We start from the raw sequence: 25,792 nt of genomic DNA on the forward strand, positions 1-25,792 counted from the left end.
TGGTTGGAAATTTACTTTATTTGATATTAGAATAGCCACTCCAGCTTGCTTCTTGGAGCTGTTTGCTTGGAAGTTTTTTTCCCACCCTTTTACTCTGAGATAATGTTTGTCTCTTTTCTCAGAGATGAGTTTCCTGTATGCAGCAAAAGGCTGGATTTTGTTTATGTATCCAGTCTGATAGTCTATGTCTCTTTATTGGTGAGTTGAGTCCATTTGTGTTAATAGATATCAAGGAATAGTTGTTTCTGTTTCCTGCCATTATTGCTTTTGTGGGTTGAGTTGTGTCTCTGTCTTTTTCTTCTTTTAGTTTTCTTATTTAGGAGTTTTCTTGTTTTTACTAGGCTGTATTTTTCCTCATTGTATTGGGTTTTCCACCTATAATTCGTTGTAGTGCTATGTTTGTGGTCAGATATTGTGTAAATTTTGCTTTGTCTTGAAATGTCTTCATCTCTCCATCGATGGTGATTGATAATTTTGCTGGGTATAGCAGCTTGGGCTGGCACTTGTGCTCTCTTAGAGTGTTCATGATGTCTGTCCAGGCTCTTCTAGGTTTCATAGTCTCTGTTGAGAAATCGGGTGTGAGTCTGATTGGTCTGCCTTTATATGTTACCTGACCTTTTTCCCTTACTGCTTTTAGTATTCTTTCTTTGCTTTGGGCACTTGATGTTTTTACTATTATGTGTCGGGAGGTATTTCTTTTCTGGTCCAACCTATTTGGGGTTCTGAAGACTTCTTCTATGCTCGTGGTCATCTCAATCTTGAGGGTAGGGAAGTTTTCTTCTATGATTTTGTTGAAGATATTTACTGTGCCTCTTAGTTGATAGTCTTCTCCCTCTTCTATTCCTATTATCCTTAGGTTCGGTCTTCTCATTGTGTCCTGGATTTCCTGGACATTTTGTGTTAGGAGCTTTTTGTTTTTTGCATCTTCTCTGGTTGTTTTGTCTATGTTTACAATGTTTTCTTCTGCCCCAGAGATTCTCTCTTCCATCTCTTGTAATCTATTAGAAATGCTTGCTTCTGTGACTCCTGTTTTTTTTTTAGGTGTTCTACCTCTAGGGTTATCTCTTTTAATGTTTTCTTTATTGTGTCAATTTCTGTTTTAAATTCCCTCTTCCATTCCTTCATCTCTTTGATTCTGTTTTCCTCTAGTTCTTTGAGTTCTTTGAGTGTTTTTCTTGTTTCCTCTTTAAAAGCTTCTGAATCTCTTTACTTTTCCTCCCGTTCTTGTTTAAGTATCTGTATCAGCATCTTGAGGTATGATTTCCGGTCTGTGTCTTCCTTTTCTGGAGTGTTTGGAATTCCGATGTTTGCTGTTATGGGAGATCTGGGTTCTGGTGTTGCCAGGTTGTCTTGATTTCCTTGGGATATACTCTTTCGCTTTCCTCTTGCCATTTTGTTGTCAGTGATATGTTCTTGCCTTTCCCTTGTATCTGGTCTGTGTCCCTGGATCTCCACTGGTCCAGGTGGCAGATGGGTCGACCCCTGTTCTATGCCTCAGAGTCGCCGGGTGGGAACAGAAGTTCCTAAGTTCTGTTCCTGGTCACTGGATCAGGCAGGACAGGGCAGGTCAAGGCAGGGGGTGCACTTTCCGTGTGCACTCCACAGAGATCCCTTTGCTCCCCAGCAGCCTAGGTCTCCTACTCACCAGTTTTTCAGCCTTTATGAGCTGAACATGAAGTCATGCTTATAATCATACAGCACAAACATAACACGCACCCTGACTCTTTGATCTCTGAATCTTAAAATTTCTCGGTCTTTTCTTCTGTAATTATCCCTGTGGACAGCAACAACTAGCTTTCTTAAATAGACAGCCAGGGTAGGGCAGTCCAGAGTACTCAGCTGTACACATTGAACTATAGGCAATTAATGAATACTCAGAGAGAAGAAATGGTTTTCTCTAGGGAAGATCACATTAATTTGTTATTCAATACCAAATGGTCAGTCATGAAAATATATATACAAGCAATATCATAAAGACTGAACAAGTTATATTTATGTTATTTAAATGTGTGTTTTGTGTGCTTTTGTGAATGAGTATGTGTGTGTTTAACAAAACATATGAAAAAAAATGCCATGATTTTTTTTTTAAAAAGCCAGGTTTACTAAAAAGACAGGGAAAGACAAGGGGTAAGTATAAGATAACAAATAGAAGAAATACTTTTAAGAAGTAAGTGATATTCACTTAATTAAAGCAATTTATAGAAACCATAAAGAACAACTATGAATTAATTCTAGGAATGAAATATTCATTGATTTACATCATGCTCTGAACTCATTTTCCACACAAATAATTTTTTTGTAATTAATATTATTTTGATGTTACAAATCAGGAATCCTATAGGAGTATGGAGCATTTGAATCAAACCAATCATAACTTATCTAGTCTCAATATCTTCGTAAGAAGATTGACTCTTTGTACAGCTTTTTCTCTGAAAAAGAAAATATCGTGCAGGCAAGTTTCATAAAAGTATACTCTTAGCCACCTGTATGAGCCCAAATACCAAATCTCATTCTAAATAAATTCCTCTTGGCTGTCATTTAGAAATATCATCAGGAATCTGTATTTCTTTTAATTCAGCCTGCAAAGCCACTGAGATAAAAGTAAGGAATAGTTTTAATCCCAAAGTGCATGCTTTAAATGCTGAAAACTACGGAAATAGGATTGAAGTAAGTTTACTAAATGTCCAAAATTAATTCAGGGATTAGGAGACACTGGCTGTTAAAGTGATAAGATTCTCTAAAATAATTTGTTTTCTGTCTACCTCACTTAAATCAGAGGAACTGATGTGATCTAGTCACAAGGCACAGACACTCTTAATGTTTATAATATTTTTAAATATTTTTTTACTTTTAAGAAAATGTCCAAGTCTAAATAATAGTGTTATCCTATAATTCTTTCTAGCTATATTTTCTTTCCTGAGAAACAACACATCCACTGACTTACTTCTACCATTTTGAGAAACATGGATAAAGAACACCTTACTTAAATTTTCGATGACATAATGATGTATACATAGATATGACTGTACTCTTTATGATTGATTGTACTCTTTATGATTAAATTCACACATTTAAATGAAAAAATCTTAGAAATTATAACGAATGAGGAGTAAATATTCACCATCCTCTCAGTAAATGACAGCATTACTTCAAGCCTCAATTCTACCATATGTAAAATATATTGTGTGTGTGTGTGTGTGTGTGTGTGTGTGTGTGTGTGTAAAATTTCTTCTAAAGACAACTGTTTTTTAATAGTGTTATTTTCTTTTAATTGCTTCAAGAAAAATGGATTTGTTTCTCCCCCATTAAGTGATTCCAATATATTAAATGCATGTATGAGTTTTTTTATGTTTCATTCATATATCTCAGTTTTAAACAGAGACCTATTAAATAGTAAATCCACTGGGATATTGTTATAATTTTTGATTGCTTATATCTATTCTTTCTTTACAACTAGAGAGCATCAGTGTTTAAAGCACAAACAAAGTGATGCGTTGGACATTCAGTGAGATAATTCACACCTTTAAAAGAAACACAGACTTTTTAAAGCTAGGAAAAAGACAGAATGCATAAGTGGCTAGAACAGACTTCAGACAGAAAGATGCCTTTAACCTTTGTAGATGTTGTCAGATGGATTCAAGGAGGGTTTTGCAAATAATTGTCAGGTTGATTTTATTTTTCAAAATTACCCTCACCAAGCCCCTTTGTAATAGGCTAAATATTTCTCCATAGATCCTTTTATAAATTTTACTAACTGGACACTTTAAGTTTCATAAATTTCATGACTAGCCACTTAAAAGAAAATAGGCAAAAAATGAGAGCAACTTGCGGCATTTATGAAGATTTCTCCAGGTGATTTTTGTTGAATTTTTGGTATTCTACCCATTGATTCATTATTTATTTTCAATAATGTTCACTTATATAAAGATCATTTTTTGGCACAATAAGTAAAAATCCTTTTTTCATTGTTAGTTCCTTCCCATAATAAAAATTCAAGAAGAGTAAAAGGTTTTCCCTCTTCTTAATGTGTCAGTTTACACATTTTAAACTCCTGATTAGGTGCCACACAGATCAGCGTTATTTCTAAGTAATGACTTTAGTTTTCAATTACAGCAACCAAAGGGGAATATGAAATAAGTAGAAAAGGAAAGAGAATTTATGTATAGATGAAAATCCTCACAACAGGGAAATAATAGTGACAGGTTGGGAGACAACCAAAACACAAAAAGAATGTGTTTTTGAGTCTGTCTTTCCAGTAGTAAGAATGATTTGTTGTAATTGAAATGTCAGCCTGCTGCCTGAATTAATTCATGTTCTAAAGAATTTTTTTACATTTTCTTCTTCATTCATTACAGGAGATTAACCACACTATTTTTGTCATTGAAATTCCAATGATAATAATATCACTGCTGTATAAATTGTTTGTGTTATTTTTACTCTGTACGCTTCTGTAGTTATGTACTGTAAATATGTTGAAGCTTGCATAGAACATTTGCTGTTAGCTGGAAAAATATCGGAATTTATAAGGAATTTTCTCTTTACAAATGTCATTCCTGGTATTGAAACATCTGTGAACTGTTTTTTTTTTTTTTTCCTGTTATTGTATGTCTTCATGCATTACTTGTACCTTTAATCGATTTAGTATAAGTCCTTGATATTAAACCACGCCATATGGACCATAGCTCAAGCCTTAAGAATCAAATTCTGCATCACATTCTCAAATACATCTTTCATGAAGTCAAGTTTTCACACATCCCTTTGTTCTAATAGCAACTAAATCTCCCACTGAATAAAATTTAATCAATGTTGTTTGACAAAATTTATAATTTTTTTCTGTCTAATTCATGTCACTATTCCTGCTTAAAATTTTTAACTACATTATTGGATAAAATACTTTGTATTTACATTTCAAATGTGATCCACTTTTCCCCAGTCCCATCCTCCTCCCACTCCACTTGCTTCCATGAAGGGGCTCCCTCTCCCAATCTTCCTCTTCACCTTAGTGCCTTGGCATTGCCTTTCACTGGGAAAACTCGCCTTCAGAGGACCAAATGCACTTCTCCCATTGATGCCAGATAATGGTGTCCTCTGATACATATGCAAATGGGGCCATGGGTAGCTTCCTGTGTGCTCATTGGTTGGTGTTTTAGTCCGTGGAGGTTCTGGAGGGTTTGGTTGGTTGATAATGTTGTTCTTCTCATGGGGTTGCAGAACCTTTCAGCTCCTTCAGTACTTTCTCTAGCTAGCTCTTTCATTGGGGTCCTGGTGTTCAGTACGATGTTTAGCTGCAAGCAGTCCCTACTGGATTTGTATGACTCTGGCAGAGCCTCTGAGAAGTCATCCATATCTGGTTCCTGCCAGTAAGCACTTCTTGGCATCAACAAGAGTGTTAGGATTTGCTGGTTGCATATGGGGTGAATCCCCAGGTGAGGCAGTCTCTGAATGATCTTTACTTCAAACCTTGCTCCTCTATTTGACCTTGTATTTTCTTCCATGACTGTTTTATTCTCCCTTCTAAGAAGGACCGAGACATCCACATTCTGACCTTTCACCTTTTTGAGCTTTATGAGGTCTGTGAATATTTCCTTGGATATCCAGAGCATTTGTGGGCTAGTATATGCTCATCAGTGAGTGCATACTATGTGTGTTCTTTTGTGACTAGGTTACCTCACTCAGGATGATAGCTTCTAGTTCCATTTCATTTGCCTAGGAATTTTATAAAGTCATTGTTTCTAATAGCTGAGTAGTACTCCATTGTGTGTATGTACCATGATTTCTGTATCCATCCATCTGGGTTCTTTCCAGATTCTCACTGTTATAAATAAGACTGCTATAAACAAGGTGGAACATGTGTCCTTGTTATATGATAAATAATTTGGTAAATTTTATTGACAAAAATATATAGATCTACAAAGAAAATAAAGAATATATGCAGTAGAACAACTAATGACTACAATTTTTTTCTTTATTCAACAGCAACTACAAGTATCTTCTGTCTATTAGTAGGTTATTAGGTAGAGGAATAATTACAGAATTTCTATGGATTCCCACAAAGCAAACACATGCTGTTTACTTATGAGGCTGTAAAGGCTTGATTTTACATATGAATTGTCATATGTAAAGTAGTCTGTAGTGAATAGTTACTAACACAATCAAGAAGCTCATCATCATCATGAACTTGTCCATTGTAAATCTCAGTGTTTGGAAAGGACTTAGTATAATCTACTATAAATGGATAAGAAGTAAGGAAGCTAATGATGTATAGAAAATTGGTAGAGTACTTGGAACCTCTGTGTGAAGATAAAGTGGGTTTTATTTTTGTCACTCTCAGTGGAAATGTTATGTTAAGAGTGTGCCTTTACTAAATACATCTTGAAGCTATTTACCCTTTATTACAATTAATGATAATTAAGAATTTCAGAAGAGGCTCTGCCAGCATCTGACCAAGAGAGATGCAGAAACTCACAGCCAAACATTGGAGTGAGGCCAGGGATCCCAACAGAAGAGTTAGGGTAAAGACTAAAGGAGCTGAAGGACATTTCAACCCTATAGGAAGAACATCACTATCAACTAACTGGATCCCTCAAAGCTCCCAGGGACTAAACTACCAACCATAGATTATATATGAGCTGGTCCATTTCTATTAAAAGGATGTTTTTCATAAATACTTTCTGAATATTTCCCTAATGGGTTCCATGATTATTGAAGAAGACTAAGAGAGAGAAGCAATAGGACTGTTATTTCCCATGCTGACAGAGGCTCATGCCTCTCATCCACCCCATAGTCCCCATTCAAATAGACTGTTTATTTACTAGATAATCAATTCTCCTAATCCCACAAATTTGACTCTCAACACACTTCTGTACCAGGTAATATGACTGACATTCCATTGCCTAATCTATTCCTGTAAAAGCTCATAGCATCTAAAAACTATTTAGCCTCAATTGCTTTATTGCAAGTATGTGTTATAGCATATGTATGGGCGTATACATTCCCTTTTCATTCTGAGCAATTTATGGTTCTGGGCTCCTTTATTCTTGAGCTGCAGTTTGTTTTGGCTGCCTTCTCTTTTTCTATTCTATTGCAAGACTTCTATCATTCACTTCTTGAAAGTATCTTCAAATGTCACTCAAAGATCCTCTTATCTCATACATCACTACCCAAGTAATATCTGTCTGTCCTTTCACTGTTCACCTAATGTATAAATCATTCTGATTATTGTTTGCCATTCGTGATATGCTGTGTTGAATTGTGGGCTCAACTTCAGCTTCTTGGAAGATAAGAGCAGCTCTTCAGTGGGTTTTATATTTCCAGCATCAGGCCTCAAACTAATCACATTGCTACCTGGTGAGGTTCAGCAAATGGTTCAGTCAGAAAATATTTAAAATCATCAGCACATCTTAGACTTTTTTTTCACAATTCTGATCATCAATTATTAATTCCTAAAATAGTTAATATTCACTTTATTAATTTGAAAATATTGGTGGTTTTCTAATAAAATGCATAGTTTCTGTAGATTTCGTTTACATTTTATAAATGAGTATAAGTGATTCTCTAGTTTGTGAGCAAACACCATGTAAATATACAGTATATAGTAATCAGTGAGGTGATTAATTACTCTATTTGAATTCTGTACATATGATATTAGACAAAGGATTGAGAAGCAATAGTGAACGAATATTCAGTATCAAATACATGTTCAAAAAATTGTAGCAATGTAATAATCAAGGAAGAAAGAAATAAGACTTATTGAAGTTCTTGCAGAAGTAGTATTTGATATAAGCCTTATTGAAGCAAAAGCTACAATAGCAAAACATATGTATTATAAAGTCTTGAGGAAGAAAATCTCAAAATCAAATTATATATCTAATACCAATATCAATAACAGTAATCTTTTATACTAGAAGTTACTCTTTTTTCTTACTTACAGTCTTGGAGGTTAGAAATCTGATGAAAGAGGCAGCAAGGTTGTTTCTTCTAAGGCCTTTTTGGTGATGAAAGGTAACTTCACAAAGTTTTTCTTCTGTCCCTTTCTGAGTCAAAATCTCCTCTACTCTTGAGGATGTTGTCAGTCTGTGATGGTCATGATTCATTTTATGTCAATCATTTTTTAAGAACTCATTCTCTAATGTAATCACCAAGGTACTAGGAGTTCCTGCATTATTTGAATTATGTTGCAGTTACTGTTACACCAAAAAGAATTAGCATCAGCATGGGTTAAGTATGTTACTCATTTTCCTAGGGTTATTATTACAGTACTCTGAACCAACATTTCAGTGTCAGACCTTCAGAATTTCTTCTTAACCCTCTACAAAACACTTACCTTGCAAATTTTTATTTTGTGTGTATGTATGCATGTGTGTGTGCACATGTGTGCATGTGTGTGTTAATATTGTGCTCATGTATGTGGAAGTTAGAGGCTGACACTGGGCGCGTTCTTCACCTTTCACCTTAGTTTCTGAGAAAAGTTCTCAATAAATCTCAAGTACATCAATTGACAAGACAAGCTGGATATCTATTCTTAGGAAACAGTTTCAGCGAACATGATAAAATATATTTAAGACTGAAACAAAGGGTTCATTTTGTTCCCAGACTCTCTTCTCATAAGCATACATGACACTACACCTTACAATATAATTTAAACCACACTTTCCTTCTGAATGGCAGCTGGGGATCTAGACTCAGTTCATCATGCTTGCATAGCAAGTATTATACTGACTGATATTTTTTACTACATTTAAAAGTATTTCTTAGCTTTCTAAATAATTAATTTTCTGGGGAACTAGGAAGCTACCTAACCAGCACGTGGCCGGACACCCATGCACACACAAGCAACACTAAACAGACTCAGCAGGTATGGGATGAGAGAGGAGAGAGGGGAGAGGGGGGTGGAAAGAGAAAGAGGGGGTGGAGTAAGGGAAAGAGAGAGAGAGAGAGAGAGAGAGAGAGAGAGAGAGAGAGAGAGAGAGACTCACACATACAAATTTGAAACAAAATATCTATATTTTGCACTTTTTTCCTTACTCATAAACCACAGAACACATATTTTCTTCTCACCTGTTCAGCCTATAAAGCATTGTTTCTTTTAACAGACCATATTTCTTCTTTTTCTTAACTCCTTTCACTCACACCCACCTTCTGTGAATATGGACCATCTAGAAAATTCAGCTTTGAAAGTCATTTCCTGGACATTCACAGGCCTTTCTACAAAAAAAAAAAAAAAAAAAAAAAAAAAAAAAAAAAAAAAAAAATTTAAGCTCCGCATTGGAAAATCACGTCAGTGTCTATCTCTGAAACCCTTTTCTCTGTACTGAATTCAAGGGCCCCATGGTTCAAGGAGGAAAAGTTTCAATTATGAGAACACACACACACACGCACACACACACGCACATACACACACACACCACATCTTTAGATGTTCAATGTCAGTATATCACAATTATGAATTCATCTCTTTTCTGCGATCTGGAAGATACTTAATGATAAAAGTTTATTTTTTGTGGAAGGATTAATGACTGAAGATATGTAGTTTAGACTTTTAGACTACACACACAAACAAGTAAAAACAGTTTTCTACCACTTGGAGCAAAACATTAACATTTTAACTGTTCACTTTGTTTCCTAATTGCTAAATAATGTCTTGCATGTTACCATAAAAGTATTAAACCTAGATGTAGATGTACATCACAAAATCCAATATAAAATCCCAGATAATTTTAGCACATTCCAGTTCAGTACATTATAGCCAACATTACACATTATTTCAATATTCTATTTCAAAATCCCAGAGAAAATGTTTTACATTTAATGTAGAATTCATACTATGTATTAACACCTGTATTTCATCGACCACTTTCCAGCATTATTCTTTTTATGAGTTTTATTTATTTATTATTTTTTTACAACTTTATTTAAAGAAGAGAGAGACATGCACAGATTTTTTAAAGCATTTTGGCCATTAATTTAGAGGTTTTATAGCAAGGCATTGAAACCCCACTAGTTAACATAAGCATAAAGTACATGTAGAACAGAATATAACATGAAAACAGAGTTTTCTTGGTGTGTATAGATTAAACATAATGATCTTCAAATATCAAAAATTGCCACAAGGCTATATTACTAGCTCTTGGATTATTAATGATTTAATGTCTAGGTGTACCACACTCTGAGAGGGTGCTATACACTTATTTTTTTTCTATGAAGGACTGAGGCTTTCACTATTTGGCCTTCGTAATTCTTGAGCTTCATATGGCCTGTGAGTTGTTTCTTGGGTATTCAAAGTTTTCTGGGGCTAGTATCCAATTATCAGTGATTGCATATTTTGTTTGCTCTTTTGTGACTGGGTTACCTCACTCAGGATGATATTCTCTAGATGCATCCACTTTCCTTGGAATTTCATATTGGCTATTCTCTTTATTTACATTTCAAATGTTACCTGTTTTCCCCCCACTCCCATAACCCGCTTCCCCTCTACTTCCTTTGATGAAGATGCTCGGGCTTGCAACCCCTTCAAACACCTCACCTCTTTGGCATTCCACTACACTGAGAAATCTTGCCTTTGCTGGAAGAAAGGCCTCTTCTCCCATTGATGCCAGACAATGCTATCTTCTTCTATATATGCAACTAGAGCCATGGGTCTCTCCATGTATGTTCCATGGTTGGTATATTAGTTCATGAGAGTTATGGTGGTTTTGGTTGGTTGATAATGTTGTTCTTCCCATGGGGTTGCAAAACCTTTCTGCTCCTTTAGGCATTTCTCCAGTTCCGTCATTGGAATTGCCGTGCTCAGTCCAATGGTTAGCTGCAAGCATCCTCAACTGTATCTGTGTGATTCTGGCAAAGCCTCTAAGAAGGCATCCATATCAAACACCTGCCAGTAAGCACTTCTTGGCAACATAAATAGTGTCTGGGTTTGTTGGCTGCATTTTGGATGGATCCCCAGGTGAGGCAGTGTCTGGATGATCTTTTCTCCAGTCCCTGTTCTTCTATTTGACCTTGTATTTCCTCCCATAAGTGCTTTGTTCTTGCATCAAAGAAAGACAAGTCTTGCATATATGGCCTTTTTTCTTTTTGAGGTTCATAAGGTCTGGGAATTGTTTCTTGGTATTCAGAGCATTTTGTGACAAGTATTGACATATCAGTGAGCACATACCATGTGTGGTTTTTTTTTTTTTTTTTTTTTTTGTGACTGGGTTACCTCACTCAGGATGATAGTGTCTAGCTTCAGTCACTTGCCGAGGAATTTCATAAAGTCACTGTTTTTAATAGCTGAGCACTACTCCACTGTGATAATGTATAAAAATTTCTATATCCAATCCTTCATTTAAATACATCTGAGTTTTTTTCTAGCTTCTTGCTCTTATAAATAAGGTTACTATGTACATGGTGGAGCTTGTGTCCTTGTTATAAGTTGGAGTATCATTTGATATATGCTAAGGAGTGTTATAGCTGGGTCTTCAGGTCCAATTATTTGAGAAACCTCCATACTGATTTCCAGAGTAACCTTAGTTTTGATCATAGCTATTCTGACTGGTGTGAGGTGGAATTTGCATTTGTCTGATGACTCAGGATGTTGAACATTTCTTTAGGTGCTTATTAGGCATTCAGTATTTTTCAGTTGCGAATCCTTTGTTTGTCTCTGTACCCATTTTTAATAGGATCATTTGATTCTCTGAAGTCTAACTCCTTTAGTTCTCTGTATATATAGTATATTAGCCCTCAATCAGATGCAGGATATGTAAAAATATTTCACCAATCTGTTGGTTCCCATTTTGTCCTCTTGACAATGTTCTTTACCTTACAGAAACAATGCAATTTCATGAGGTCCCATTTGTCAATTTTTGATCTTAGAGCATGAGCCATTGGTGCTCTGTTCAGGAATATTTCCCCTGTGCCTATGTGTTCTAAGCTCTTCCCCACTTTCTGTTCTATTAGTTTCAGTGTACCTGGTTTTATGTAGAAGACTTTGATCCACTTGCACTTGAGCTTTGTACAAGGAGACAAAAAGGAATTAATTTGCATTCTTCTGCATGCTGACTGCTAGGTGAACCAGCACCATTTGTTGAAGAGGCTGTCCCTTTTCTGTTGAATGTTTTTAGCCCCTTTGTTAAAAATCAAGTGACCATAGGTGTGTGGGTTCATTTCTGTGTCTTCAATTCTGTTGTAATGATCTACCTGCCTGTCTCTGTACCAATACCTTGTGATTTTTTATATGTAATACTGCTTGATGTTATAAATAGTGATACCCCCAGAAGTTCTTTTATTGTTGAAAATAGTTTTCACTATCCCGAGTATTTTGTTATTCCAAATGAATTTGGAAACTGCTTTTTAAAAAAATTCTATAAAGAATTGAGTTGAACTTTTGATGAGGATGGCATTGAATCTATAGCATGCCTATTTTTACAATGTTGGTTCTTCCAATCCCTGAGCATGGGAAATCTTATCATCTTCTGACATCTTCAGTTTCCTACTTCAGGTACTTGAAGTTCTTATCATACAGATATTTCACTAGCTCGGTTAGGGTCACAGCAACGTATTTTGTACTATTTGTGACTATTTTCAAGGGTATCAATTTCCTAATTTCTTAGCCTGTTTATTTTTTGAGAAGAGGAAGGCATCTGATTTATTTGAGTGAATTTTATATTCAGCCACTTTGCTGAAGTGGTTTACCACCTGTAGGAGTTCTCTAATAGAATTTTTGGGATCACTGAAGTATACAACCTTATCTTCTGCAAATAGTGATGGTTTAACTTCTTCCTTTGTAATTGTATTAGTTTGACTTTTTTTCTCTTTGATTAATCTAGCTAGTAAGTTCAGTACTATATAGAATAGATATTGGGAGAATGGGCAACCTTGTCTAGTTCCTGATTTTAGTGGGATTGCTTCAAGTTTCTCACTAGTTTGATGTTGTCTACTGGTGTACTGCACATTGCTTTTACTATTTCTGTATGTGCCTTTAATTTCTGATCTTTCCAAGACTTTTTTTCAAGTATCACAATGTTTATTGATAGATACAAGCATATAAAATCAGGGCAGGAAACCTTACTGATGTGCTCCTGCATTAAATATTTTGAAAAATGTGACAGTGGAATGAATTTTCACAGTGGTTAGGTCAAAAGCAGTTACACCATAGCAACAGTATGTTTTGCACAATTTAAGGCTTTGGCTGGTTCTTTAGTCAGCTTCTTCCTCTGATTCTTCTTCTTCAGCAGTATCTAGCCAGGTTAGCCACTGATTCACCTGGAACAAAGCCTTGCCTTTTCCTGGAAACTCTTGAGTTATGTCTTCCTTCAAAGCTAAGAAAGCTTCCTCTTCAGTAATTTCCATGTCATAGAAATGAACATAAAATTGAAGTAACATGCCTTTGGGAAGCTGCTGTTGTAACAGTGCACCTGCAAAGCATATAGGGCACTGACCTGTAGATCCACATGATCATGAAGGAATTTTTGCATCACAGGCTTAAAAGAGAGCAACAGGTGTTTTTCCTGTTCTAACTGTTCTTTGGAAGGAGCAGAGGAAGAATCTGTTTCATTGCTGGGTAGGCTAACTTCACTAGAAATGTACTGCAAGAAGCTGGTCATTGAGATGTTCACAAATGCTTTATCTACATGAAGTTTGGGAGAGATGTTATCTTTAATCCATTGATATATAGTTTGAGGGGATGGATCCTGCTTAATTTGCTTTAATAGTTCCTTCTCCAATTTAAGGAGTGGGAATAAGAAACTCAGTCCCTTTCCTTCCAAAATCTCCAACATTCGATCCTTATTCTGATCAATTTCTGGCAGCATTTTCTGCATATTGACCTTGCCTTGTTGAAAAAGTTCAGTTAACCATTCTCGGTCTTCTAATTTAGCTAATTGTTGAAAACAAAGTAAGAAGAGAGGGAAGTGGGTACCACTCTCCAGTGGTTGAGCTAGTTCTGAAATGCTCACCAACTCTGAAATTATAGCACGAGCTGCAAACTGTGCCAAGTAAGATTTCACCAAGGGGATGTCAAACTCCAGTTCGGGGCACTGCTCCAATACATCCAGAAAAGCCTGCATAAAGTTGTCACTTGTGGCTATCCCTTCCTGTTTGAGCAAACTGATCAAAGAGCTTGCTTTTTCTTTATCTTCATCACTTCTATCAAGTCACAGGATGATTACTTTGTTTAACATCTCAGGAAGAAAATGTGGAGCTCTCATTTCTCTCACACCACTGACAGCATCGTTGGCATTTCCACTGTTCAGATGATATTCACAACAGCTTCGGTCAGTTTTAGTAGTTCTTCCTTTGATGGTGGTGGTTTTTTGCTAGTCTTGGCAGGCTTTTCCTGGATAAGTGGTAGATTAGTTTTGAGACCAAGTTGAGGTGTCTGTCCCAGAGGTGGCGTTTGAGTGTGTGGTGGCTGTGCAGTGGGAGGAATCATAGTTATCTGGGGCTGAAGCTTTGGCACCTGATTTTCATTCATTAGAAACTACTGAGCAGGCCTCAAAGTAATCTCATCTGCATTAAGCTGGCCTTTCTTAGAAAACCGAGGTGGCATATCCTTCGACTGTCCTTGCAGCTGGGAAAAGAGTCCCTGACTCTGGTTATGGTAGAGCTGGCTTAGCCCCTGGCTTTTCATAAACTTGCCCCCCATCTCTCCAAACTGTGATTGTGTGGGAGGCATGATGTGTCCCCCAAGGCCTCACAATTCTACGGTATCCTGCAGCAGGAAAGGAATCCTGGCTGGCCATTCCTTACTTGACATTAAGGAACACATTCTGTCAAAGTACTGATCCATTAAGGACTTGGCTCGTTTGTGGTTTAATCGAGATCCCACTGTCCTCATTATCTGACAGAGGCACTCCAAATCCTCTCCCATATCTGTGAGTTGGACTCTCTTCTTTTCCAAAAGTGTTTTGATGCACTTATGAAGGATAAATTCATGAATAAGATCAATCTTGCCAAGTTCTCCAATGAATTTGATGTTCCCCAACATCTTGATCTTAGCAATGGCTCCTTGTTCCTCCTCAGGGAGGAGGGGATTTTCACGCTTATCATAGACATCAACATTTCTGGTTCGGTTTTCATATTCATCTTGCAATTTGGAAACCAAGAGGCATCTGAATGTTGTGCTTTGCTTCTGTCCTGGTTGACCCTCTGCTGCTGGCCCATCAAAGTTTGGTGCGTCTTCTGCCAACTGCAGACACAGCTGAGCATACAGCGAGCTAGACTTTGGCTCTTCCAGGGCTTTGTCCACAATCAGCAGTATGACCCCTTTAAGAATGAGTTTAGACTCTATACCCACATTGAGGAGCTCAAGGCATAGCTTGTCAAACTTCTCAGGAGTAAGCTTATTGAGTATGCCTTTAACGTTCCTGAAGATTGCATCATGTCGTTCTTGTTCATTTGCGGAACTGTTTGCTGCGGAGTTGTCATCTCGTCTAGTGCTTCCTGCAGGAATCCATTTCTGAGCGTTTTGCCCTGGGTTTTCCCCAGAAACTCGCTGTTGCCAGCAGTCTTGGGATAGTGCTGAGGTGCACCCCTACTTCCTCCTCCCCCAGAAGAAGCACTGAAAGGAGAATCATCCCCTTCTGCAATCGCACTCTCCGCTTTGGCGGCTTGACAACGAAGAATCTTCAAGAGAATAATATTAATGGGTAGGGTGGGGAGGGGAGGGGATGGTGGAAATAAAAAGCCTTCACTGAGAACTCAGCAGCTGCCACTGCAGATGCCTCCTCTGGATCAGGTCATTGGGGACAGGGAGGGAGGGGGAAGGGTAACTGAAAACAAAAAAGGGAGAGGGAAGGGGGAGGAAGGAGAAGGGGCCGGGTTGAAACTCTCAGCTCAGAGGAGTAGCTGCTACAGCCACCACCTGGTACCCACTGCCACCTCTATAGAGCTCCAGCTTGCTGCTGGCGCTTAGGCATGTCTTTTCCGAGACTTTTAACATGCAGGTGTGTTGAATTTTGTCAAACTTTTTCTTAGCATCTAATAAGATGCTCATGTGGTTTTTCTTCCTTCCTTCCTTCCTTCCTTCCTTCCTTCCTTCCTTCCTGCCTGCCTGCCTGCCTGCCTGCCGGCCTTCCTTCCTTCCTTCCTTCCTTCCTTCCTTCCTTTCTTCCTTCCTTCCTTCCTTCCTGCCTGCCTGCCTGCCTGCCTGCCTGCCTTCCTTCCTTCCTGCCTGCCTTCCTTCCATCCTGCCTTTCTTCCTTCCTTCCTTCCTTCCTTCCTGCCTTCCTTCCTTCCTTCTTTCCTTCCTTCCTTCCTTCCTTCCTTCCTTCCTTCTTTCCTTTCTTTCTTTCTTTCTTTCTTTCTTTTTTTCTTTCTTTCCTTCCTTCCTTCCTTCCTTCCTTCCTTCCTTCCTTCCTTCCTTCCTTCCTTCTTTCTTTCTTTCTTTCTTTCTTTCTTTCTTTCTTTCTTTCTTTCTTTCTTTCTTTCTGAGTTTGTTTACATAGTGGATTACATTGATGAATTTCCATATACATTGATGAACCATCCCTGCATCTCTGGGATGAAGCCTACTTTTTCATGGTGAATGATGTCTGTGATACGTTCTTGGATTTTGTTTGCAAAAATTTTATTAAGTATTTGGATCAATGTTTATGAGAGAAATTGGTCTAAAGTTCTCTTTTTTGTAGGGTCTTTGTGTGGTTTTGGAATGAGGGTAATTGTGTCTTCAAAGAATGTGTTGAGCAGTGTTTCCTCTGTTTGTGTTTTGTGGAATAGTTTGGAGAGTATTGGTGTTAGGATTTCTTGAAAGTCTGATAGAATTCTGCACTAAACCAATCTGGTCCTGGGCTTTTGTTTTTTTGGGAGGCTTTTGATGACTACTTCTATTTCTTTTGGGGTTATAGGACAGTTTATATGGTTTTCTGATCCTGGTTTAACTTTGTTACCTGGTTTCTGTCCAGAAAATTGTCCATTTTCTCTACATTTTTCAGTTTTTCTTTTTTTGAGTGTAGGCTTTTGTAGTAGGATCTGATGATTTCTTGAATTTCCTCAGATTCTGTTGTTATATCTACCGTTTCATTTCTGATTTTGTTAATTTGGATTCTCTCTCTTTGCCCTCTAACTAGTCAGGTTAAAGTTTTATAAATCTTGTTGATTTTTTTAAAGAACCAGCTCCTTTTTTTGTTGATTCTTTGTATAGTTCTTTTTGTTATTATTTGGATGATTTCTGTTCTGAGTTTCATTATTTCTTGAAATCTACTTCTCTTTGCTGTGTCTGCTTCTCTTTCTTCTAGGCCTTTCAGGTGAGCTGACAAGCTGTTAGTGTATGCTCTCTCCAGTTTATTCCTGGAGGCACTCAGAGCTATGAGTTTACCTCTTAATACTGTTTTCTTTGCAATCTATATATTTGGGTATGTTGTGCTTCCCTTTCCATTATTCTAAAAATTCTTTGATTTCTTTCTTTATTTCTTCCTTGACCAAATTATCATTGAGTACAGTATTGTTCAGCTTCCATGTCTCTGTGTGATTTTTGTTGTTTTTGTTTTATTAAAGACCAGTCTTAGTCTAAAGAGATCTGATAGAATACATGGGAATATTTCCAATTTTTATATCAGTTGAGACCTGTTTTGTGACTGACTATATGGTCATTTATGGAGAAAGTATCATGAGGTGATGAGAAGAATGTATATTCTTTTGTTTTAAGATAAAATGTTCGATAGGTATCTGTTAAATCCATTTGCTTCATAACTTCTGTTAATTTCAGTTTTTCTCTGTTCAGTTTCTGCTTCCATGATCTATCCATTGATGAGTGTGGGGTGTTGAAGTCTCCACTATTATTTTGTGTGTGGTATAATAGAATCATTTGAGCTTTAATAGAGTCTTTTTTTTTTTTTTTTTTTTTTTTTTTTTTTTTTTTTTTTTTTTTTTTTAGTGCATGTGGGTGCCCTTGTGTTTGGAGCATAGTAGTTCAGGACTAAAAGTTCATAGAGATAGATTTTATTTTGATGAGTAAAATGTGTCCTTCCTTAACTTTTTTGATAACTTTTGGTTTACAATCTATTTTATTTGATATTATAATAACTACTCCAGGTTGTTTTCTGGGCACATTTGCATGGAAGGTTTTTTTTTTTTTTTTTTTTTTTCTCCTGCCTTTTACTCTGAAGTACTGTCTGTCTTTGTTCCTGAGATGAGTTTCCTGTATGCAGCAAATGCTGGATCCTGTCTATATATCCAGTTTGGTAGTCTATGCCTTTTTATTGGGAAATGTGTACATTGATGTTAAGAGATATTAAAGAATATTCATTGTTTTTTTCCTGTTGTTTTGTTCTTAGAGTTAGAATTATATTTGTTTTCTTTTCTTTTGTTATATTTGTTACAAAAGAATTATTTTAATGCTTTTCCTCAGGTGTAGTTTCCCTCCTTGTGTTGGGCTTCTCTAGTATCCTTTGTAGGGCTTGATTTGTAGACAGATATTGTGTAAATTTGGTTTTGTCCTGGAACATTTTGGTTTCCCCATCAGTAATTACTGAGAGTAGTAACCTGGCTTGCTTTTGTGTTCTCTCAGGGTTTGTACTGACAGCTGTCAAGGATCTTCTAGCTTTCTTAATTTCTGATAAAAAGTCTGGTGTAATTCTGATCAGTCTGCCTTTATATCTTACTTTTTGAACACTTGGTCATTTGAATATTATGTGGCAATGGGGATTTCTTTTCTGGTCCAATCAATTTGGAGTTCTGTAGGCTTCTTGTATGTTCATGGTTATCTCTTTCTTTTTGTTAGGGAAGTTTTCTTCTATAATTTTGTTAAGATATTTACTGGGCCTTTTAGTTGTGAGTCTTTACTGTTCTGTACCCATTATCCTTAGGTTTGGTGTTGTCATTGTGTCCTAGATTTCCTGGATGTTTTTGGCTAAGAGGTTTTTAAGTTCTACATTTTCTCTCAGTGTTCTCTGGAAAATGGTCCTTTCTGACTCATAATGAGGGCTGGGTCTCTGTCATCAGAACTCAGAATCTGCCCACAGGAGGCTGAGCTACAAAATCAGCTGCACAGGTGCTTTTCTACCAGCTGTCATTGTTCACTGTTAGAATGAATCCCCCCCGCCCCCTTTGTGTGTATGTGTGTGTGTGACTATTTCCTATTCTTAGGACTGTTTTGTCTTATTGCCTGAATAGTGATCATGTGGTCCCATAATAGCTATATGAGAAGTTGGAAATAGTCTTTTTAATTTTATATCATGAAAGGCAGGCTCTGCCCCAGAAACCTTCACCTTTCCCAACTATAAGACAAAGATTGAAACAGCTGATACTTACATACAACTACAACAACTAAGTGATTAAGTTCTAGTCATTTGTCAATTTAGTTTTATTTGTTTTTTACTTTAGTCTCTCTTTACATTTCTAAAGTTATATTAACTTATGGTTATGACAAAATTTCATAAGACCCAATGTTGAGTTCTGAAGCCCGTGTACTATTATAAAAGTTTAATTTTCATAAGAAAACTTTTGAAGTTGTCCCCACAGTTATTTCTGAGGAATGATTCTCTTCAGTCCATGGTAATGGTAATGTGCCCAAACTTGAAAATAGTCAGCATTTGAGCAAGTCGTGTGATGTCTTCTAAGACATTATAATTTAGACCTTATGAATAAAATGTATCTGAGTCTGAGTAACCCCTCCCTCTGTAGTATTTTTGAACAATGGCTCCGAAGACACCGCCCTCTTTTGGAAGTTTACCCAGAAGCCAATGCACCTATCGGCCACAACAGAGAATCCTACATGGTACCTTTCATACCACTCTATAGAAATGGTGATTTCTTCATTTCATCTAAAGATCTAGGATATGACTACAGCTACCTACTGGAGTCAGGTAAGGCTCTGTTGCCTTCAAATGAACTGTGTAATCTAATGAGGATGACCTTTTTAAGACAGTAAAAAAATATTATGTATACAATTTTTCTCCAAAACTTTTAAAGAGACAATTTTATACTGATTTATAATCATGTAAACTGGACTATACTTCAAAAATTTTAAATTTTATATCTGTTCCATTTACTATAAAACATTTTGTACAGCTAAATTATTGAAGAATATAGGATGATGAAGGTTTTGAGCCATAATTCCATCATCTAACTATTTTATGACATAGGGATATTATTTCAATTCTGTGAATACATTTTATTTGTTATTTAAATAATAATAACTCAATTGATTGTTCTGAACCATGTTAAAGAATTCAGTTTATTCAGGATAATGTAGAGTTAACAGTTTGTGCTCTTCCAAAGGGAGACTCTGGTAGGATTACCAATACAATAATGGAAACTTTCAAAACCGACTAATAATGGGTTTCATAGTACTTCTTTAATGTTAATCCCTTTGGCTGAAAGCATAATATAAAGCCTTAGGACTAAAAATACCTACTGACTTGGAATTTCCTGTTAGAACTAGCATTTTTCTGCATAAAACTATATGAATATACTTTTGGTCAGTACTTGATTTTTTAAAAGGTTTGATAAAATGTAGCCTTGTGGCAATCCTTGGTATTTAAAAATTATTATGTTTAATCTTTATACACCAAGAAAACTTTGACTATTTCCATGTTACGTTTTGTTTTATATGTACTTTATGTTATATTGTAACTAGAACTATATTATAACTAGTAAGTTTTCAATGCATACTATCTAACCTTTAAAATTATTGAATTCTTCTAATGGTTGTTATGGACAAAGAAAATAACATTGAAAAAATTGAAATGTTTTTTAAAAGTTTTCTCAAATTGTATGAATTTTATAAATGGGGCATTTTGGAGATATAATCCAAGGACCAGTTTATTTGTCATTGCATTTTTTGGACATAATTTGTAGAAATTTGCAAATAAGTTATATACTAAGTGAAGAAAAAGGAGATTATTACAAAAAAGCTTTTGAAACCATTTTAACCTGTGAAGCAAATAAATTATTGTATAATTCACTGATATTTTAATAATGAAAAAAGAAGCCCAAACACAAGAAGAAGTCCATGTTTTTGTTATGACATAATGATAAAATATGAAACATCAGAGTAAACATTTTTTAGGGAAATATGATACTTAGACTTGAAGCTCCAAACAGGTACCCAGACCAAGATCTATATGAAAAAGGAGGATCAACACTCCTAATAGCTAAATATATATGTTTCCTAAGTATGTTAAAATAAAAATATTAATTTGAAATGCTTTACTGATTTACTATGTTGTTTATAAAGCTATCAATTTACACAGCTAACATTAGAGAAGTTGATTTTGAAATAAATAATAGAAATTGCCTATTTTATACCTTATGAAGCATTTTATATTACTGTTTCTTTATATATTCAATGTACTCAAATTTTATCTCTAATACTGCTAACCTTCAAGATTTCTAAAAACATTATTAATTTTTTTCAATAATGTAGTTCATAAGGGTCAATATTCATCATTCAGGTATTCATATGTAGAATTACTTAAGCATTTTGTTGTAGAGTACAGGTAATATCTGAATTTGTCAAACATTTTCTTTTGTAAACAGATTTAGTGATGTTTCAAAAACTGAAAAGTAAGTGATTTTTCTTTCAGGGGTAACTGACAAAAGGATAGAAACATCAAAATATAATTTATTTTGGCTGATGATTTCAGAGGTCTTGATGTCTTAATAATAGAGAATACATGTTAATGGTTGCTGTGAATGTGAGACTTACTTGTATAATAATTTACATGATTTACTTTATGTTCCTCTTTCTGGAGAATGTCTTCTTTGACAAGGTTAATGACCTTTCGTTAATCAGAAACTGCTCTAGTCTGGGAGGCAAGGCAAGGGTGTTTCTAATGTACTAAGCAAAATGACAAATGCTATGACCTTCAGACCACCTAGTTAAAAAAAAAAAACACAAAACTCTAAAAAAAATAGATTCAAGAATTTTCTCAACGATGCAAAATATAAGAAAGCAATGTGAATTATATATGAGGGTTCATGGACCTAAAAGAACAGGAGGAACTGCACTGTGAACCATCCTGTCAGAAAGAAGTTAAGGAAAGAGATAAAGAGATTTGCAGGATGGTGATCTCAGAGATTGATCTCATCCAGCTAGCTTATTGTCTGTGCTTACCAAGGCAGGCAGATTTCTAAACTCATTTGCCATGTTTAAAAAAAAAAGTACTGGTTGTTTGAAATCAAGAGGCTAAGGTATTAAAAGGTTGATTCATGAGATAAAAAAGGAACTAGGAGAAAATTACTAAATTGATATGTAAATAAAAGACTGAGATTTGGTCTGGAATAAAGCTATCCAGAGAGAACTTTCTAAAGAGCCAACATTGCTCTTTTAGAATTTTTCTAACAGAATTTCAGACCTTGGTCAGAACACCCAAGATTTTTTTTTTAAAAGCAGCTTTTCTGACGTTGGTCAAGAAACCCAAAAGTTATCCTAGAGGCAGTTCTTTTAGGATTTTTCTACCAGCATTTTTGACTTTGGTTGGAAAGTCTGTGAGGTATCCAGAGAGGTTTTAGAATTTGTTATAGCAAGAGCTGGGCTGTCTGGAAATCTCTGGAGAGCTGTCTTAAGCAGAAATCAGAGCTGTCAGCTTATACCTGTGATTTGTGGACATTGAGTCTTCCAAACACCACACTTAGGATGCCCTCTCCAAATTGAGACTGTTGCTTGGCATGGAGAGATGACTTGGTGTTTAAGGGCACTAGCTGGTCCCTTTGACTCCCAGGACATAAAACAAATAGTATTTAATATGTAACGCGTTACAGGAGGAAGAGACATTTAAAATGGACTATGTATGTAAATAAATAGGAGTAGTTGAATTTAGGTATCTTAGTCCTATTATAAAATATATTTTTAAAATGTATTTAAGAGTGACTCTCGGTATTACTGAAAATAAATGTCACATTTTCATTGGTTTCAAATTTTGATTATTTAAATTAACGTCACCCAAATCTAGAGATTTACATTTTTCTATCAATCATTTCTTGACATTTCTGGTGATGATAAACAACTAAACAAACAATCCATTTTCATTAAAAACTATCTTCATGATGTCCAAAGGCTTTAGAGATGGATAAGATGAATTTCAGAGACAAGCAAAAAACAAAATGATTAACCATATCATTGATCATCCTTCAGAGTTTGATTTTTATTAAATAATGTGATATGCTATTTTAAAGACTAGACTTTTCCAATCACCAAAACAAAGACTTCACTTTCTATACTGATGCTCTCATGAGGCTAGTGCCACAAGTCAGCCACTGTAACTCTTGTAGTTATATGTGTAAAAGTTATTTCCATGTTTCCAAATAATGTGTAAATAGTAATATGTTTTATTTTATGAAGTCTATCTCAGGGTCTTCCTATATAAATAATGAGTTTACCTCTCTGACAAACCTATTTTATTTGTACCATTTCAATATGGTACTTATTGACATATTTAAGACACATTTTGAATTTTTGTTATGTTTCTACATTTAAGCAGTCTCATAGCTATTTCTTACATTATTTTTCTCTTGGACTCAATGATTCATGCTTTTATTTTAATATATATGTATGTATGATATATCATGACCAATACCAGATTTATAAAGTAAACTATAAGTTTTACTTCAAAACATAGTCGATAAGGGCTAATTTATAATTCATTTTCCACTGATATCCTTTAAATATTTTTACAGATCAACCTAATATTTCTTCAATACCTATTTTGAGTACAATAATACATTCAGTAATGGAGTAAGCATTTATTTTCCTCATAGGGCTCCGACATGCTACCTAATTTCAGAATAATTTCATTGTAACCAGCGGCTTTTCCACCCACACCCTAGTCCTCAAATAACTAAGTGCAGCTTCAGCTCCAGGGGCTCATTCACCCTGTTTATTTGTTAATAAATGCCTAGGCATTAAAATAGGCTTCTCTGATGAGCCTTTAACTCAGTCATCTTGGTTATACTATATTCTATGCTTGCCAAATAGCTGGTTACCTCATCCAACTTCCTCCAAGTCCAGGTGGTGAATCATCCTGTGCCTGTTTCCCAGAGTCCATCTCTCTCTGCTGGACGTCCTACCTTTAATCTTCTGTCAGCTTATTGGGCACCAGATTTTATTGATAAGTAATGCTTCCACATATTACATGAAGTGTTATCCTTATACATCATATTTGGGTCTTCAAGGACTCAGTATCATACAGAATATATATATATATATAATCTAATACAATGTGATAGTAGAAGAAATGCTATATCTATAATGTTTAGATGTTTAGGGCTTCTTAGACTAAATAGAAAAATTCTTATAAGAAACTCATGAAACTAAAAGTGCAATTTGACTTTAGTAAAAACTTTAGGGGAATCACACAAGTACATTATTTTTAAAATATTTATGTGAGATTATCTGAACTAAAAGATTCAGGGGTAGAAATTAATTTTGGTGGCAGGAGGCACAATTGTTCTCATCCCAACCTAGTTTTAATAACTTATGAGGTTTGAAGTAATCATAGATGATCAAAGGTTAAAAGTTTTTCTTACTTGAACTTATTTTTAATACTCATGACTAAAATATATTGTCTTAAGACTAAAAATTATAGGGATGGAGAGGTGTCTCAACAGTATAGAGTTTGTTCTCATTAAAGAGGACAGAAGTTCAAATTCAAGTACCAACATGGGCAGTTCATAACTACTTATAGCTTCATCTTCAGGGGCTCGTTCACCGTATTTTGACCTTGGTGTTATTTACACATGCATGCCCCCCCCACACACACAATTTGAAAGCTGAGATCTTTGCAAGGAGTGTACATATGTCTTAGTGTTCTTGAGAAAGCTCTGAGACCATTAAGCTTTTTCTAGCAGTATAGTCGGTGTCACACAAATAATAATGTAAATTATCAAACAGATCATCAACAGTTAATAATACACCTTTGTTTTGTATATCAGCAGTACTATTACATAATCATCAGAGGGACTGTGTAAAATTGTAACATTAATACCTAACAATATTACACATCAGGGTTTATATGCAGGTTTCACAAGGTCCCCAAAACAGAATTGTTTTCTTTTTGTCCTAGGGAGTAAACTGAGCCTTAGAAGGAATAGGTTAACTTTCCCCAAGCTTTTTTATTTACTAAGCAAAATAGCTTGCATTCAAACCCAAGCATCTTACTTCTAAGTAGCATGTTAAAATGCTGCTGATAGTGCTGGTGATATCTGTGAAAACAACATGATCTCTTTCTATTTCAGATCCAGGCATTTACAGAAGCTATATTGAGCCCTACTTGGAACAAGCTAGTCATATCTGGCCATGGCTTCTTAGTGCAGCTCTGGTGGGAGCTGTTGTTGCTGGTGCTCTGGCTGGGCTCGGCAGTAAGCTGTGCCATCAGAAGAAGAAGCAACCCCAGGAGGAAAGGCAGCCACTCCTCATGGACAAAGATGATTACCACAGCTTGCTGTACCAGAGCCATCTATAAATATCCTAGGAAACAGAGTGGGACCAAAAGGTCTGACCTCACTCTACCTATTTGTTTGTGTTTCTACAATTTTAAACTAATATAAAACATAGACCATAGCTGTTTGTCTGACTGGTTTTTGCTCAGACCCATGGTTTTTACCAAGCCCTAGTTTCTAAGGAAAGACTGGTATTTGCTAAAAAAATAACTTACTTGTATCTAAATAAAATTTCTCTTACAACTAATTGGGCTGGATTTTATAAATACATCTTGATAATTTAAAATAAAATAATAATAAAACTATAATAAGTGATGCCTATAAACTTAAGGCACATTTTTGTTTTCCTTATTTTATTGTAAATTTCCAAGACAATACAATTTTGCTCTCTATTCCTCCTTCCCTCTCTCTATCCCTCCCTCTCTTTCTTCCTCCATCT

General features: G+C 35.7%; 1 protein-coding gene and 1 pseudogene across 2 annotated transcripts in view; one reads left to right on the forward strand and one right to left on the reverse strand.

Moving 5' to 3' along the window:
* The window catches only part of TYR (tyrosinase), a gene marked incomplete at both ends in the record, with an annotated part of 80,277 nt that extends 54,901 nt beyond the window's left edge, over window positions 1-25,376 (forward strand). Inside the window, 2 exons of the mRNA XM_080911699.1 lie at window positions 19,597-19,778; window positions 25,150-25,376. Of these exons, the coding sequence (XP_080767825.1) occupies window positions 19,597-19,778; window positions 25,150-25,376 (409 nt within the window). The remainder of the gene's footprint in view (window positions 1-19,596; window positions 19,779-25,149) is intronic.
* LOC308416969 (eukaryotic translation initiation factor 4 gamma 2-like) lies at window positions 13,112-15,916 on the reverse strand (annotated as a pseudogene). The gene is made up of 3 exons: window positions 15,850-15,916; window positions 14,691-15,584; window positions 13,112-14,657 (listed from the first exon to the last, which is right to left on the reverse strand). The product of its transcript is annotated as a eukaryotic translation initiation factor 4 gamma 2-like (transcript).
* Window positions 25,377-25,792: the final 416 nt, after the last annotated feature.

The sequence above is a fragment of the Micromys minutus genome (genome assembly GCF_963924665.1).
Source record: "Micromys minutus genome assembly, chromosome: 2".
NCBI lineage: Eukaryota > Metazoa > Chordata > Mammalia > Rodentia > Muridae > Micromys > Micromys minutus.